This window comes from Calidris pugnax, unplaced genomic scaffold (genome assembly GCF_001431845.1).
Source record: "Calidris pugnax isolate Ruff unplaced genomic scaffold, ASM143184v1 scaffold247, whole genome shotgun sequence".
Lineage (NCBI taxonomy): Eukaryota > Metazoa > Chordata > Aves > Charadriiformes > Scolopacidae > Calidris > Calidris pugnax.
The window spans coordinates 1,198,395-1,215,090 of NW_015090980.1; the positions used below are offsets into that span (position 1 = coordinate 1,198,395).

Below are 16,696 nucleotides of genomic sequence, written 5' to 3' on the forward strand. Positions count from 1 at the left end.
ACCTTCTTATATCCTGAGGTAGCCTGGCAAGTGCTTCTGAGTCACAATTCTGATGCAGGTAAGCATTTCTCACGGGGTGACTAGCTCTGGTAAGATTATCACCATTGGAAAATTGCTGCTTTTTCAGGCTGGAAGTAGAGGCATGTTCTCCCCAGCAAGATTAAAGTTCTGGTCATTCCTTTTCCCCACAGGCCTAGGTTTCTGCACATCCAAAACCAAAGCAGATGACAACTGTACCAGAAATAACTCTTCTTGCAGTATGCATTTGGCTGGTGAGCCCTGCTGAGCAGCTTGTTGAAAACCCTGCGTGGCAAAAGGAATCTCCACTTCATTCCCCAGTACATGGAACTCTCCACACGGTGCCAGACCCCCTCATTTCCTGAGGCAGACTTCATCCAGGGATGTGGAAGTTCAGCAGAGTGTGTAGAAGTGTTTCACCATCCTCTGAGAACTGCATGAGACTTTTTAGTTTGCTCTGCTAAAGTGACTCATTAATCTCAGGACCCAATATGGAAGAGTTCACAGCTCCAGATATTTCATGAAAAATACAACGTCTCAATGTGGCAGATCACCCATTTTACCTAGAAATAATTTAACTTTTTTTTTTGGCCTTGAGATGAATTGATATAGAATGTGACCAGATTATATGATAGGTCCAAACTCTGGCTTATATCAGCACGTGCATTGCTGGTGTAATGGGACATGATTAATTTGCACACTTCAAATTCAGGGTTTTTTTTCCCAGGATCCTGATGCTCTGGAGTAGATCTCCAACAGCAAAGCAGCCTTCGTTTCCTAGTCCTGCTGAGTGACACGTCGTTGAAAGATCAGTGCACGTGTTACACCGTCTGAATCTACAGCACCTGACACTTGGTGGATGCTGCCAGGAACAATCAAAACATTGTAATAAAGATAGTGCATCAGATAAGTGTCCTTTGAAGAACTGCTGTTCAATTACATTTTCAAACACGCTTGCAGACCTGAATAAACACCTGGCACCTGCACGTTGCTTCTGATAGTCATAGAAATGCCTGACTTCCACATAAGGCATTTAAATGCAAGACTTTACAAAGAAGGCCAGAATTCCTTACTCCAGGTTTGCAGATGGAGAAGTTGAAAAACAGGAGGTGAAATGACTGGAACAAAATTTGATGGCAGGCTAAGTTTGGAGTAGGACCCAGACTCTTGACAGCTGTGAGAATAGCTGAGGTCTTTTCTTTGGGAAGGATGACTCAGAGTAGGGCTGCCTGAAACAACGCTGAGAGAAGTCCCTGAAATGGACAGTCAACATCATGACTTTATAAATAATGGAAGGATTAAATTCAAGCTGCTGCTGCTTATTGTTGCCGCTGCTTCTGGTGTTGCAAGTTCCCTTGCTGACCATAGCTAGCCAGGAAAGGAAGGAAAGGGAGCACACCAGAGGATCTGGTCTACCAGTCTGAATGGAGGCAGTTGCTGGGACAGTGGAGGTGAGCGCTCAGGAGGTGGAAGTGACCAGACAGTGACAGGTGCTATCAGGCTCTCTGTCCAGGATGAACTGGGAGTGCAGAACCAGAACCATTAGGTAGGAGCTGCAACAGTAAACTCCATTTGTTTAGAAGGCTGCAGCACATTCAGAGGGCTTTACACAAGCACTAATACATCTAGTCCCTTTCCCTTTGCCTCTCCCACACTCCCCACTCTTTCATTCCCTTTTTAACTCTTGAATGTTGGCCCTGCTTTTCCACAGATACCTGAGCTCTCTCTGATGCACCAGTGCTTGGGTCTCCAGTTGGATCCCCTCTGCACCCTCTGGGTTTTACGGCTCTGTTCACCCCATCATCGTACCACTCAGCTCTGCATTCATCCTCCCCACCGCTTTACGCACCCCAGTAGTTTGCCATGTCACATACACTCTTTGCTTGACGTTCTGAGCCATCTCTGGTGCAGTACCCACCCTAGTGAAACACAGTAGAGGAAACCTAGGGAAGGAGAGAACTAAAATAGTTCAGTTAAAGTGCACTTGATCCTAGGTTTGGAAATAAAGTTCCAGCACAGCTGATTTCTGGCAGTTTTGCCTGCTAGAGCTGTGAGTACGAATTGTAGTCAAACAGGTGTTGTTTTGTTTGAGGCTTTTTAAATAATAGTTTAGGATTTTTTTTTTCGAAGTTCAGTTTGCCTGACTTGACTTCTTTAAATGTAATTTTTGAACAGAGATCACAGGTTTCATCTGGGTGTTGGCGGTGTTTCTGTATGAAGCAGAGCTACATGCACAGTTTACTTCTGCAGGATAGTTTACTGGCTTATGAGAGTGTTAAAGAGCATCATATTTCATTGTTCCGGGGTCGGCTGACTCCCCACAGCAGGCTGGACTTAGATGTCCCTGGGAGAGTGCTGATGGCTGGGCTGCAGAAGGCAGCGTGCCTTTTCTTGGAAGCATCAATCAGTCACTCGTCAGAGCTCTGAGCAGGACACTTTCTCTGTGAGACAGGCTCTTGGTCTACTCCAGTAGGACGAGTGTTAAATTCCTATATTTATAACTAAAGCCATAATAAAAAATCTTGCTTTTCTGTGGGCTTGTGCTGCGTAGTGGTTATACGTCTCGGAAAATCACATGATACTGCTGACCTTCTTGTAAAGACAAGAAGGGAGAAAAATTGTTCTTCCTCCCAAGAGGCTGGATTTATTTGTCAGAGTTGCATCTGAGGGGATGTGCTGGTGCAGTACAATGTGTTCTTCAGTGCTTTATGCATATTGGCCGGGGCTCATTTTGGTACAGAAGCACTGCAAAGCTTTTTGGAGATGGTGGTTTTAAGGAAGCACAGGCGCTCCCAGCACCCTTGCTGAAGCACTGGGCCGTGTCTGTGTTGTCTTTGCCCGTGAGTGGGAGGCTCAGCTGATGCCAGCAACGTGAGGTGCACGTGAGCTGTCTGCAGACGCATAGCTGCTCCCTGAAGCCACAGAAAGCTGACAGTCGGCGTTTTATGTAATCCAGTATCTGACATACATTTAATTTCTGGGACTTACTGTGTCTCTGGAACTATATCAAAATGGTGATGTGTTTCTTGAAGTGATGCTTTCAGAGAGGGGCTTTGTTTTCCTCCAGGACTCTGAAGAGTGTGGTTGTGTGCCCATGTCTGTGTTTTGGAGAGTTACCAGTGTGAAGTATCTCCTAGGGTCATGCTGGCCTTTCTCAGGGAGGAGCTGATAGAAGCCTGGTCTTTGGCAGAGCCCTGCAGATGGTGCTGTGGTCCCAGCTTATCAGTGTCTGCTGGAGAACAGTCCTGCCGCAGGCTTCCCTCTGTGTGGGGAGCGTGGCAAGAGAAGGGGCAACAGAGGGCTTTGGTGTAGATGCAGTTGCAAAGTGGGGCTTTAACTTCTCTTCCCGTGCCAGTAAAACAGAGCTTCAACGTGGGGAAGATGGGAGGGGAGCTTGCAGCTGCGATAGAGGACTGGGATTGTACCTCATACTGTTAATGGGAGGCCTGAAGCCTGCATTAATCTATGGATTTGGACAATCTGCTGTGCTAGAGGACAGAGTACCCTTCTTGTTCTGCTGTATTTTCAATGTAAGCACCCTGAAGTGCAAGTACCACCTGTGTTTTCAGTCTTCCACCCAAGATGTGAGGTGAAAAGGACTTTCTCAGGGACCTTAGAGAGTCTAAGGCATGTACTTATCCTCACAGTGCTCTCAGCTGAGCTGGTGCTCTTGTAAGGATGAGAGTCCTTCCCAGGTGAGGAACTGCCAGACACAGAGTGACTCTACTAGGGTGGCAGAGGAGACCTCTGGGGGCACAGCTGACTGAATGTGAGTGGATTACTGGCCAGCGCTCAGTTCCTTGATGCAGGGCCATAGATCAAAATGGGTTGGAAGAGAGTTTGACAGTCATCTAGCATAATTTTCCCTTCCAAGTAAGAATCAACTTGGCTTACATCATTCCTGATAAATGTTTGCCCAACCTGATCTAAAAGGCCTCCAGTGCTGATAAGAACTTTTGCATGCAATCTCTTCTGGTGGGGTGTTTTTCTTCCTGCTAGAAAGTTATCCTTTGTACCTAGTCTTCCTTGCTGCCATTAAAGCCAAGTGCTTCTCTTGTCCTGAGGTGGAGAACAGCTAACTTTCTCCTTAGAGCAGCTTCCATGTGGTAGTCTGTTGCTGTGTTTCTTCATGGTCTTCATTTCTGAGGAAAGAACACCAACACTTTGTTGTTTCTGTAGGCTGCTTGCACAGCCTTCCCTCCATGCTTGAGAGATGCAAAGGGGGACCAGGGGTGCAGAAGGGTAGGCTGCTTCAGATATGTTGCAGGTGGTACTTGAACCTATGGTAACTGGAATAACAGAGCTGCTACAGCTCATCTTATTACAGAGGAGTCGTCATTTCCTAAGCAGTGAAGACCAAGCCAAAACTTGCATTAACATTTTGTTTGTCTGGGCAAGTTTTCAAAAGCTGTATTTAAGTTTTTATAAACTACTATTTCTACTCTGGGTTGCATCCAGAAGGACAAATACCCAGTGAGAAAATGTTTCTCTCGCAGTCAAGAAGATGATGAGATACCAAGAGAGACTTTATCCAGTTTCTAGCCTATTTCCTCTTCCATAGATACTTTGAATATGCTTTGAGTTAGGTTTTGGAGTTTCAGGTGCTCCTCCTGTGTAGAATCACATCACATCATGGTCCTTCTCTGTATCTCTCGCCTGGCAGTTGCTTGCAAATCTCAGCATGGTCCATCCATTTCCTGGTGAACACAGGAGCCCATTTACATGCTACCACCCTGCAGTCCTGTGGTCATGGCCACAGCATGCCCTACATTCAGCTGTTGCAATTGGGACAGGTAGCAGAAAGTCACTGTAGCCTCAAGGATGTTCTAAAATGTGCCCTAGTTGCAGAAGGAGACCTGTACCCAGCCTGCTCCTGCCCCGCAGTCACCTCTCTGATTGTTCCAGACGGGCTTAGGCTGACATGCCCGGGCTTTAGAGACTGCATTTGAACTGTTCCCAAGCTTCGCCCTGAGGTAGTCTCTTGTAAGTGTGCCTTCAAGCAGGACGTGGTGTGTTGTGGGATATTGACCTGTACGTTCTCCCTGCCCCTGGGCTCTGGGTTTGCCCGTCGCTGCCATGAGGGTTCTGGCAGAGCAGCCTTCTGTGGGTATGCTAAAATGGTTTGCTAAATTCCTTGCTCATGTTACTTGGGGTTTTTGATCCCCTGCAGAGAGGGTACGTAAAGGTTGTGGTATGCCCCTGGGTAGAAGGAATGGAGCACACCAAGGAACGTGGTAGTAGTAAGAAGTGTGACCGTGGTAACCTGTGTGTGCTGTGCAGAGCTGAATGCCGTGATGGTTTTCCTTCTGGGCTGGATCCTGACATCAGGCCTTTGGGCAATGTGGTGTGTGCAGATGCACTGGAGTGTTTGCAAAATCCATTGTTTTTCAAGGGATATGCTCTTGAGCAAACTGCTTTAGATATCTTTCTTTTGTGCCTGAGGAAAAATCCATGTGTCTATGGATTTCGCTGTGGGGACAGAGTAGGTAGGGATAGCAAAGAGCCCATGATTCCAGCTGTGCCCAAAAGCAAGTGTGACTTGCACTCTCTTGCACATCCAGGAATGACTTGCACTCTCTTTCTCTCTGCCCCAGGTCAGGGGCAAATAAGCTGTTGTTCCACTTTGCTCCCTTTGGGAAGTTTAACACTGCATTTGCTGGAAAGTTGTCGGTGGTTCCATCCTGTGCTGGGATTCACCAAATCCGGATTCAGACCCTTGCTGTGTGACAAACTGCAGGCCTGACCTGGGGTGTATTATTGCTTGTCTGTTCTCTACCATTATGGTTGCAGTAATAGCCCTTTGCTGTCTTAGAGTACCTTGTACAGAGGATGTGGGGTACTCAGTTACTTCAGAGAGCACTGTGACTGTCCTGTGGCAACCTCTTCTTCAGTTACATCCAGAAAGAACGAAGAATGAGCCAACTTTTCTGAAATCCATCTCATCTGCTTCTCGGTGGCAGGGCACACCACCCTGCTGCGGCATGAGATCAGATTTGCTTTGCTGATCTCCAGTGCTGCCAGTGCAAAACCAAAGGACGTGGGAGCGAGCCAAAGGACTGGCACTAGTTCTTCTGCAGCAAGCGCCTCCCTGAGCGTGATGAGAGCACGATGCACAGAGAAGCCAGCCCCGCTGCAGAGTGCTGAGAAAGTGCATCCTGTTCACAAAAGCAAGTGGTGCTTCTACAGTGCATGAGCATCGAATATGTGGCTGTTGCAGATGGAGAGAAGTGCTGCCACATGTTGTGGTCTCCACGGTTTGTCTCCTTCATGTGGTTGATGTCAGAGCTGTAGCTTTAAGTGGCAGCTTCTAGCTCTAAAGATCTGTTTCATCATCTTCCTTCACCAGCAAACCTGAATTAGTCACTCTTCTGTGTCTTGCATGCTCATGCCGGTGTTTTGGGCAGAGTGGACATCAACATGTCATTTCAGTTGCAGCTTCTCTGCCAGTGATGATAACCATGGCTACATGAGCAAGGTTACCTCCGGATAGATGGTCTTAGAACAACTGCAGTTGAACCAGATGCTGCCTGGGGAGGAAAGGGCCTTGTCCTCCATTAAATATTTGCTCTGGGTTCAGCCCTTCAAGGGCTGCATAAGGAGTGTCAGGCTTCATCCTGTCTTTTGTGACAGCTGGGATATTCTGAGATCATCCTGCCCATTGCAGGGATTCTCAGCTCTCAGGCTGGAATTTGCAGTGTGGCAAAGGAGAGTTTGCCATCTAAATATCCAGGGCCAACTGGTGTGGCGAGAAACTGAGGCACAGCAAACGAAGAGCCATAGCAGAGTCACAGAAAGAGCTCAGATGCCCTTAATGGCAGTTCTTGCAGCCCTAGCTCTAGTTATACTGTTTCTCCCTTTACTGGTTCTTTAAATAGTAGAGCCATCCCAGCTCTTGCCTGGGAGGATGTTGGTGCCAAGTTATTGTTACTCCTTCCTGTTTACATGAAGAGAAGATGAGAGAGGGTGACCAGAGAAATGGTCAGTTTGGAGACCCTCAGTCTTGAATATGGCACAAGGGCAATTTTCACACTGTGTGTTACTGGTGTGGCCTTTACTAAACACTGCAGGACCCAGACTTATGCAAATGACAGATGTGATGGAGGAGGGAGGGAGTGGGGAAGAAACCATTACATGAAGTTCATCTAGAGAAGACAAGATTCTTGAGAAAGGGTGTGTTAAAATGGAGCCGAGCTTTTAGGAGTGATGGCCTGTGCTGCCACAGTCCCGCTTTGCCGCTCTGAAATGGTAAGTAGAAGTGTGAGGCTGAATCTCCTTAAGGTACAAGTTGTATATAAGAGGCAAACTCTGAGCATCTCTGCTTAATGTATGCCCTTCAGAGAGTGAATGGAGCCCCTTCTCTGGTGTGGATGGCTTTCTGGTGGACTACAGGGGATGGGCAAGCAACAGTGGACCAGGCACAGCATTCTGAGGAGCCTTGTTCCGTGGAGGGCAGAGCACTGCTCAAAGCGTGTCACAAAGATGCTACTTGCCCAGGTGTACAGGAGGCAGAACTCTGTTTCTGGTGGGATGTCTTCAGCAGTTCTTACATGGGAGATTTTCATTTCCACTCTATGCTAGCTGCTGTCTCTAGTTTTAGCTCCCCATCTGCCTCATCTGTTCTTGATGGTTAGCTTGTCTCCTGTGTTTTGCACATATGCTGTAGCGTGGGCACAGCAGGGCATGCCCATCAGCTTGGCAGCAGGGTGCCTGCTGCCGTGCAGTCCTCACTTGGCAACCCAAGCTGCTGCAAGAGCTGCAGTACCCACCAATGCTGGTAGAAGAGTGGATTCTGCCATCAAAATCCTTGCTGTTTCTCTGAAATACTCATCCAAGACTGTCTAGAACATGAATACAGTTGCTTGGGTTGTTGAAAAAGGCATGAATTATTACAAAATTCCTGGCCTGGCATTTGGCTTATGATTAATTGCTTAGGTTTGCATAGAGCTTTGATGTTCCAGCTCTAAATCCAGAGTAAGCAGTTTACAGCCCTGCTGACCTCAGTGGAGTCATCCCACTCACTCCTGTTGGGTTGAAGTTGGCTCACTTGGTGATCTGTGGTATTTCTGTGAAACAAGCATCCAGTCATTGATTTAAGCCTTTCCAGGGACTGGAGGCTGATAGCTGATAAATCTTTTCCCCTTATCCATATCGCTCTGCCATTTATCTGAGAGTGACCTTCTCGCCAGCCCTTTTGACTTTGAGCTTGCTGCTTCTCTGGAGTCCTTCTCTGAGCCTTTGCAGTTCATGGTGTGTTTGTGATAGAAGCTTTTCTCACAGGTTGCTCCATCTCTCTCTAAGCTTTCAGTACTCTATTCCCCTGCCAGTATCTTGTTGTGTAACTCTCCCCCTGCCAATATTGTTGGCTTGCATGGATAAATTTCTTTATGTTAGATAATTTGGAGTAAGCTTGTGACAGGAAAATGTTAATCTAAAAGGCAGTTTAGCCTTGCATTGTGATTTGTGATTGTGCTGCTGCTGGGGTGTGCTGGGGTGGGAGTCGCGGTGCCGGCGTGTGCTCCCTTTGCTCAAGAAGAATAGGTTAAGATCATACTTTGCCCAAACAAGGCTTCTTCGTTTAATGTGTATGGGCAGGGGGCACTCAGGCTGAAAGGAGATTTCTGTACTTTAATTTCCAGGTCAGTGAGTTTTTTGTCTCGTTTGTGTCGGCAGACAGTAGCCCCTTGTTCAGCATCACAACTTTTTCCACCTCAGCAACGCACCCGAATACACACACACACACACACAGACACACGTACGTACGTGATGCAGATCCTGAATTGCGCAATAAACTCCTTGGTAAGTTCCATAAACCCAGCAAATACATCATCTGTTATGCTTCAGGGCTTGATTGTGTGCCCTATTGACCAGCAATAAAGCCAAGAGCATGGTGGTAGATAGTTATTCATTTATTTTGGCTTTTCCGTCCATCATTGCCTACGTGGGAAAGAAAAGGGGCAAAAATACTGTGAGAATGAAAATTCTGTCTTTGGAGAGGTGCCTTTGTAACTTGTGGAAGCTGGATAATTTAATTAAATTAGTCAAGTATTAAATAAATTAAGTATTTAATTTAGTAATTAAGTAACTTAGTTACTAAGTAGGGCTGGGATTAAAGCCAGGGTAGGTCATGAGCATGAAAGGTCATGAATTATGAGCGCAAAAATGAAAAGATGAATGCATCTGAACGAATGCCCTGTAGCCTGGTGTTGGCATCCTGATCAAAAAATAGCTGCTTGAAACCCTGTCTTTGCTGCAGTTGGTGTTTGCCAGCACCCTCCTCTGCTCTGGGAAAGCAAGAAGGGAGGCACCATGGCACTGCTGACAGCGTGCCTTTTCCTGAGCACCCCGCTAGAAGGTGTGGGGAATTGCTGGTAGAGCCTCCAGCATCCATTTATGGATAGTGGTGAACGTCCCATACAGGAGCATCACGTCTCCCTCTCGAGGTCTGCCCTGCTGCTTTTCCACAGGCAGAGAAGGGCAGGAGAGTGAAGGCAGCCCTGTTTTCCTTGCTCTTCTGGTCTGGCAGTGCCTTACCAAAGCCCTGCTCAGCCCTGGAGCATTCTCACACCCAGCCGTGCCAGACCTCCCGTAACCTCACTGTTTGTGCCGTGGATCCCTGCAGAATTCCCTCCGTCCCCATCCTCTTGGACTTTGTTCCTAGCAAAAAATCCTGCTCAGGCTTCTCAGAATTACTGCGCATTAGCCTAACTCAGAATTACCCTTTCCTGGGAAATGTCCCAGATTGTGAGCTTTAGAAATGTTTTGCACTGGGATTTCTGAATTTTTGTTCTGAGTTATATCCATTTCAAGTTGTTGTACTGCTTATGCTCACTGCTGATTTGTCTATCCATTTCAAGTTGTACTGCTTATGCTCACTGCTGATTTGTTGAGTAAAGACTACTAGTAGGTCACAATATGTATATGAAATCAGAAAACACAGTAGTTAGTCACCTCTTTTTTTTATTAGTATTAAATTGATAAGAACAGCTGCTGCTTAACGTGACTGAAACATCTTATCTTATTCTCTAGAACAAGAAGTCCCTTGTTTGCAATGTAATGAAAGTCTGGCAGTGCCATTACACACCCAGGAACGCCTTTATCTAGAAAAGCAGGTAACATTTCATTCTGTATTAAGTAGCGATTCATCTTAATGATCTAAAAGGTAATAAAGTATTTCACTACTTCTGTCATGTTAAGGCAAGGTATGAACGATGCATGTGGGATAAAAACCTCTAAGATAAAATAGCTACAATTTGGAAGTTCTGGGATAGAGCTTCTGAACTGCCAGAAACAAAGCTGTTCCAAGTAACTTTGGCAGGAATATTTCACTACTCTGTCATGTTAAGGCAAGATATGAACGACGCATGTGGGATAAAAACCTCTAAGATAAAATAGGTACAATTTGGAAGTTCTGGGATAGAGCTTCTGAACTGCCAGAAACAAAGCTGTTCCAAGAAACTTTGGCAGGAACTTTTACCAAAATCAATGCTCTTTCAAAAACAAATTTTAAAAAGTTTTTTTTCTTAAAAGAAGTCCTTCTCAAGAGGATGTTTTGATGGTGTTTTTCTCCTAGCTGTCTTTCTGGCCCAGCAAAGGCACTCTTTGTTGTGTTCCTTGGCACTGTGAGTACAGACGACTTTGGCTTTTCTCACTAGGGCTTAAACCCAAGTCTCCATAGTGAAAGTCCTAAAAATTCCTTCATTGCACAAGCTGCCCTCCTCTGGCTCCCACGCTGCTTTTGTGCTGCTTGTAACACACCACGTCAGGTGGGAAATAATTCTCCTGATCCCGAGGCAGGAGCGTGCTGTTCACCCAGCTGCTGCCTCTCCGCCCCACGCGGGGAGAAAGGACAGTGTGCTCTCCCTGCTGGGCCTCTTCCACCGAGACCTCCCTCCGCACGCAGGAAACGGCACATGTTATCGTGCCTGTTTCTCTTTTCCAAGGTGCTGCCCAAACAAGCAACACAAACGTGTTCCAAAAAAACCCAGCGTGGCCTGAGCAAGGGAGATAGCATGCGTGACTGGGAGGCCACAGAGTTAATCAAGCCAAAGTCTCCTTTCCTGTCATTGAGATTTGATGACCAGAGGGTGGGCCTTTGCTGTTCCTGTGGAGGAAGGTGTTTGTGTGGGTACCTTTCAGCAGCCATCACTGCAAATACTGGTGGGAAGCCACAGTTTGGGGAACCAAATTCCGGTGTGGCTCACTGCACAGGTGAAGAGTTGATCAGTTCTAAATTAAATCCATGCAGCTATTACACCATATAATTAAAAGAAAGCAAGGTGAGACTGTAGAAACAGCTTGCTTGTTTGTTTCAAGTAAAGGAGGTCAATTTGGGAATAGCATCCTCAGTGGAAGAGCAGGACTGCAGTGGGGTTTATAAGTAGGATATTTTCATTGGAGCTGGTATTCAGTCCAGGCATCAATAGTTCTGAGATGTGAAGTATCCCACCAGAGAAGCATGTGGCAGCAGAGTGCTGCCAAAGCTGGTCTGCTCGTAGGAAAACACAGCTGCCATGTTCACCCCGCTCCATTGATTTAAAGACTTCATTTTTCTTTTTCTCAATAGTATCAGTGAAAGAAACTCTTACCTAACAGGGAGGGCTGAGCTCTCCAGAAGTCAGAAATAAAGATGCTGACAGCTTTGCCGCAGATGCAGCAATAAGATGAGTGACAGTTTTTGAGTTTCTGTAGAACGAGCAGATTTTATGAACTGGTTTATGCCTGTGAGACCTTAAGGCCATTATTACTGCAAGGATCTGGGAGCAGTGCATGAGTGAAGACGGGGTATGAGGGCAGTTTCTGGAACCATGCCACTGAAATAGCACTGGACAAGTTCCCATGGGTGTGCTCCTCTGAATTTTATTTCCACAAGACAACAGATGTCCCCGCTTGCTTCAATTCACAGAATTAGATTGAGGGTTGGAAAACGGAAGAATTCTTTATTCCCTAGGCTGAGATCTGGGTTTAGTTACATCCAAATTGATTCTTTATGCAAGTAGGAAAATGCCTTCGCTTGTTCTGAAACAGTATTTTTGTGTGCCATCTTTGCCCTGTCTGGGTTTGGGTCTGAAAGTGGATCTCTGAAAGGGCAGGCACAAGCTGTGATCTCCAAGACACCGTAGCTACGTGTATGACACGAGAAGCTACCTGGGAAACACCACTGTAATGATGTCAGCAGGAATTTTGCCCGTGAGCAGGGAACTGGAGAACTGGCCCATGGTAAGAAAGGGATGTCCCTGTGGCTCATCGCAGTGGGGAAGGTTAGTGCATGTATCTGGCCATTCTGAAGAGATTGTTTGGTTGCGTTTTGGAGCTTGTAGAGCCCAGGGAAGGGCTGTGAACCTCTGAACAGGACAGAGATCTTAGATTTGAGGGCCTGAGGGAGGCTTTGTCCTTCTGTCACCGCAGACTGAGCCACAGAACATCCAAGGTTGAAAGCCAGAGAGCCAGTGGTGTTCAGAAGAGTCTAACGAGGGAAGGAGGCCCAGGAGGCATAGGATCAGGGAGTCTTCTGTGGGAATTTGCTTGTTGTGAAGTGGGGGAGCAGGGCAGTGGGACCGGTACCTGCAGCGTGTGTGGGAGCCCTACAGAGGGGCAGAGAGCGCAGGGCCGAGTGCTGGCACCAGCCTGGGGCCGTGTGTCCTCAGCCCCTGGGGGAATGATGTGCACGAGGTGCTGGCAGGGGGGAGCAGGGGAGGGAATGAGCCGAGGAGGCTGCTGGAGGCAGCAGAGGAACTTTGATAGCGGTAGGAACATATGGTGGAGAAGTGTCAGGGCTGATACGGCTGTAGGATAGTTTCAAGGAGACAGTCCTGCTACAAATAGGGAGGTTCAGAACCAAGATGCAGGAGCGTGCCAAGAACACTGTGTACGGTTCTGTCAGAAAAATGTACGCGCGCAGGAGCAGGTGCAGAGCAGGGCTAGGAGGATGAGTAAGGGACAGAAAGCTTAGCAGATGATATAAAACTAAAAGAGATGAGTTTGTTTTGCGTAGCAAAACAAAGACTGGGAGAGGAATGTGAGGTCTCTCTGTAAACACTTCATCGCAAAGTAAATACTAGAGGGGAAGAAAAGGTCTTTATAATAAAGATCAATGCTGGCACAAGGACAAATTGGTACAAATTTGCTATTAATAAAATTAGCCTGGAAATTAGATTTTCAGCCACTAGAGGAGTGAGATTCTGGAGCAGTCTCTCAAAAGGAGAAATGGAAACCAAAGGAGCTTGTAAAGAAGCCTGAGGAGCCTGCAGTGGCAAAGAGAGTAAATTAAATCTCTGACACAGTCTTATTTTATTTTATGCATGTTGGTGCTAGAGACAGCCTGACCCAATAGTCTAGACAGGAGGGCAAGTTGCAGTAGAAGGTGGAAGCAGCAGTCAGCAGCCATAATTAAGAATCAATAGCCAAGTTACAAGTCAGCTGCAGGAGATGGGGAGTTTCAGGACAGCTGAGCTGTGCAGATACCCATCTTTGGCTGTATCTAGTGTTTAAGAGCAGAGACTTCACCAAATTGACTAAGTTTAGAGCCTTTTCACAATGTCTTTTAGAACCAAAATTTGCATGGTAGGACTCTGGTAAAGCTTCCCTCTCCACTTCTGGTTGCTGTCATTTTCTGCTCTGTTCCAGCAGAGATCTACATTGTGGCTGTAGTAGAGTAGCTTTGTCTCTGTGCCCCTAATTCCTTTTTCATAAAAGATTAGGATATATTTCAGGACATATTTTGAGAATGCCTCCAGTTTTGCTGGAGGCTTCACAAGAGAGCCTTTTGGCATGAAATTGTAGAAAGAAAGTTAGTGAAGTTTAGCAGAGCTGCCTTTGTCAGAGGAGGTGCTAGGATCCTTCTGCAAAGCAGCTGCTGGTTTGCAGCAAGCTTGATATTGTGTCAGGAAAATTTCGGATTAAGAGAAAAGGAAGTAATTTCTTGAAATTATTTTGAAAATTGCAGTGTTATTTCGGGTCAGAACTGAGAAATTACAGATTCCTATAGGACAAGCTGAACTTTTCAGGCTGGAAAATGAAAGGAAAATGCAAATAGATAAGGAAAAAACCAGTCAGCTAAAACAAAAACTTCAGCCCTTAATGGTGGTACACAGAAAGGTATTCCTGGAAATGGCAATTCTTTGGAATTGGGATAAAGAATGCTGGAAGCAAGCAATAAATAGAAGATGCAGCTGGACAGAAACATGAGGAAAGAAGAATTGATGGTTGAGCAGGCAGAGCAAGTATCTTTTTTTAAGCTCCTAATCAGAAATGAGCATTCAGGGCAAAGACATTTTACTTGCCATTCCTTCTGGCTGCAGACCTGGAGAGCATCAGAGACACATGGGAGAAAGCTGGAGGAGCATTATTGCCCATCTGAAGAAAAAAATCCGGTGCTTCTTTGAATTTTGCCACAATATCCATAGTGTAGCTCTGCTGAGTTTGGTTTTCTTTGCAGCATTTTTCTCTTACTAATAGACTTTACTTATTTGTTCCTCAGCATGATCCTGACTTGGCAGTAAAGCTAAGCAGAGTGTTGGAAAGCTGCCATTAATTAATGGAGACAATGCATTGGAGGGATAAAGTTGAATATAAACTTGCATTTCCCAGAGGAGGCTCTTACCTGATGATGTGAGATGTCATAGGTCTTTCAGAAGTGGCCAGTGTCTCTTGCCTCCAGCTCATTAAAGCATTCCGTCCTTGCATTTTCAAGTGATCATGGAGCCAGCAGGGAATTTTTGGTTGGGAGAGGGGAAGTTGGGGCATTGACACCAATGTGATGTAACAGTTGGCAAGGACAGCAAGCCTAGTCCTTCTCTGCAGCCCAGCTCCACACCTATAGTCCATACACAGTGTCTTTGGACCATTTGGCCTGCTTATGGTGAAGTTAACTGTCCTGTGCGCGTGCTGATTTGGTACCTTGTTTTTATATTCTTGTTTTGGTGCACAGAAGTGGTGGGATTAAAGCCAGAGCCTCGGGGATGTATGACCTGCAGTGGCTATTGACTTTGAGGCACGTTTCTCCCCATTTCACCTGACACATCAAGAGAGACAGGATTGAATCCTGGTCTTGCCCTCTGTAAATGAAGACAAAAAGTTGCTCAAAACTGTTAATTTGTTAATGGAATAATTCCTACAGCGTTACCTCACTCTTCTGAGTATTTGGTATGTTAAAAAATGGAGTTAGAGGCTTGTTATTCTGTAGAGACATAAAATTTTGTCCTCAGTTATCCAAACAATGGCTGTTCAGAGATGACAAGGGTCTCTGTTCCAGGCTGTCTTCGGCTGTTTGCCTGAGCAGCACAGAGGCATTGGAAGAAGCCTCCCTACACGCTGAGGAGCTCCTAGTGTTCTCCCTGGGCAAATGGAAGAGGTGAATACAATAAATGCTGCTTGCTAAGAAAGCCTCAAGAAACCATAACTAAGATGATTCTATCTCCTTCGGAGATCTTCCACAAATTCTTCTGTACTTTCTGTCAGTTTAACATAGGGGATGGTCTGTATAGGGAACAGTCAAAACAAATTCCTGTGTTTCTTTCCATTTGTTTTCCTTTCTTCCTCTGCCACTCCATTCTTTCTCTTCTTTCCCTCACGGCTTAAATGAAACCAAATAAAGTGCTTGGTAAGTGTTGTACTGCTTTAATTCCTTTTCTTTGTAACTCTATTAGTTATTGTGAGAAACTTTTGCACATTGAGGAGCTGTTTTTTTATTATATTAGCTCCAGCAAAACAGCAATAACAAAAACAAAAGGCTCAACTCTCATTTGCCTTCCCAATTTATTATGGCTTACTCCAAACCAGAGCAGTGGGTGTAAAAAAAGACTTCAAATAATTCTGAAGAATGAGTAGTTGTAAACTTGTGAGTTTTGCCCTGAATGCATGAAAGTTTTGAAACTTTCATTTTTGCAAAGTGTTTGAACTTAGAACAGAGGATCATCGAGAGTTTGTGCATTCCTGTAAATCGTATTGAGAATTTGTCTCAGCTATGGAAATTCCAGAATGGCAGCACCCTCAGAATCGTGGAAATGTTTGGAAAATGTTTGCTATATCTTTTTACCTTGTGTCAAAAGGGCTGTCCTACAGACTTGAGAACTTGTAAAAGCAAACAGTGGGTGTCACACCCCACCCTCAGTTGGATGGAGAGCAGACATCCATGGAGCAGCACAAGCAGACTTCTCCGATAAGAGAAGAAAGTTGAATGGTAATAGCTGGTTAGCAGAAATAGCTGGATTGAAAGAAATTTTAAGGCTTTTTTGTTCTAATCAGGAGATCCTTTTTCCACACACAAACGCAGTCCTGTTTATCCTGCCAGAATGGCACGCTCAGAACCTCCCTCAAGCTGAGATTCAGACTTTGCGCGCGCTTGTGCCAGTGGTGAGGGTCATTGCAAAGAGGTTCTTGAACCTGTTCAGATCTTGTTGCACTAGCTTCAGTCTGCCAATAAGTAACGAAGGGTGGAGTGTGTGAATCCCAAAGAGTTTGTTCGTAAATTCAGATTGAAGAAACTGGCTGAGTTTGGAGTGTGTTGCACAAGGCGTATTGAAAAACCCGGCCCAGTTTCCCTGTAATCTGAATGCTCCTATTCATGATTGTCAAAGTTTTTCCATTACAAGGATAAAGTCCCTGCACTGCATAATGAAAGATCTTCATTCTAGAAGTTACATTCCCCGCTTGTGGCTCACTTCAGTGAGGACATTAGTGC

General features: G+C 45.7%; 1 protein-coding gene across 2 annotated transcripts in view; it reads left to right on the plus strand.

Annotated features, from left to right (window-relative positions):
• HEMK1 (HemK methyltransferase family member 1) overlaps positions 1-2,549 on the plus strand; it is a 33,434-nt gene extending 30,885 nt beyond the window's left edge. For both annotated transcript variants that reach the window (XM_014953500.1, XM_014953501.1), the window contains exon 11: positions 192-2,549. In XM_014953500.1, the coding sequence (XP_014808986.1) occupies positions 192-228 (37 nt within the window). In that variant the 3' untranslated portion in view covers positions 229-2,549. The remainder of the gene's footprint in view (positions 1-191) is intronic.
• The last annotated feature ends 14,147 nt before the right edge of the window (positions 2,550-16,696 follow it).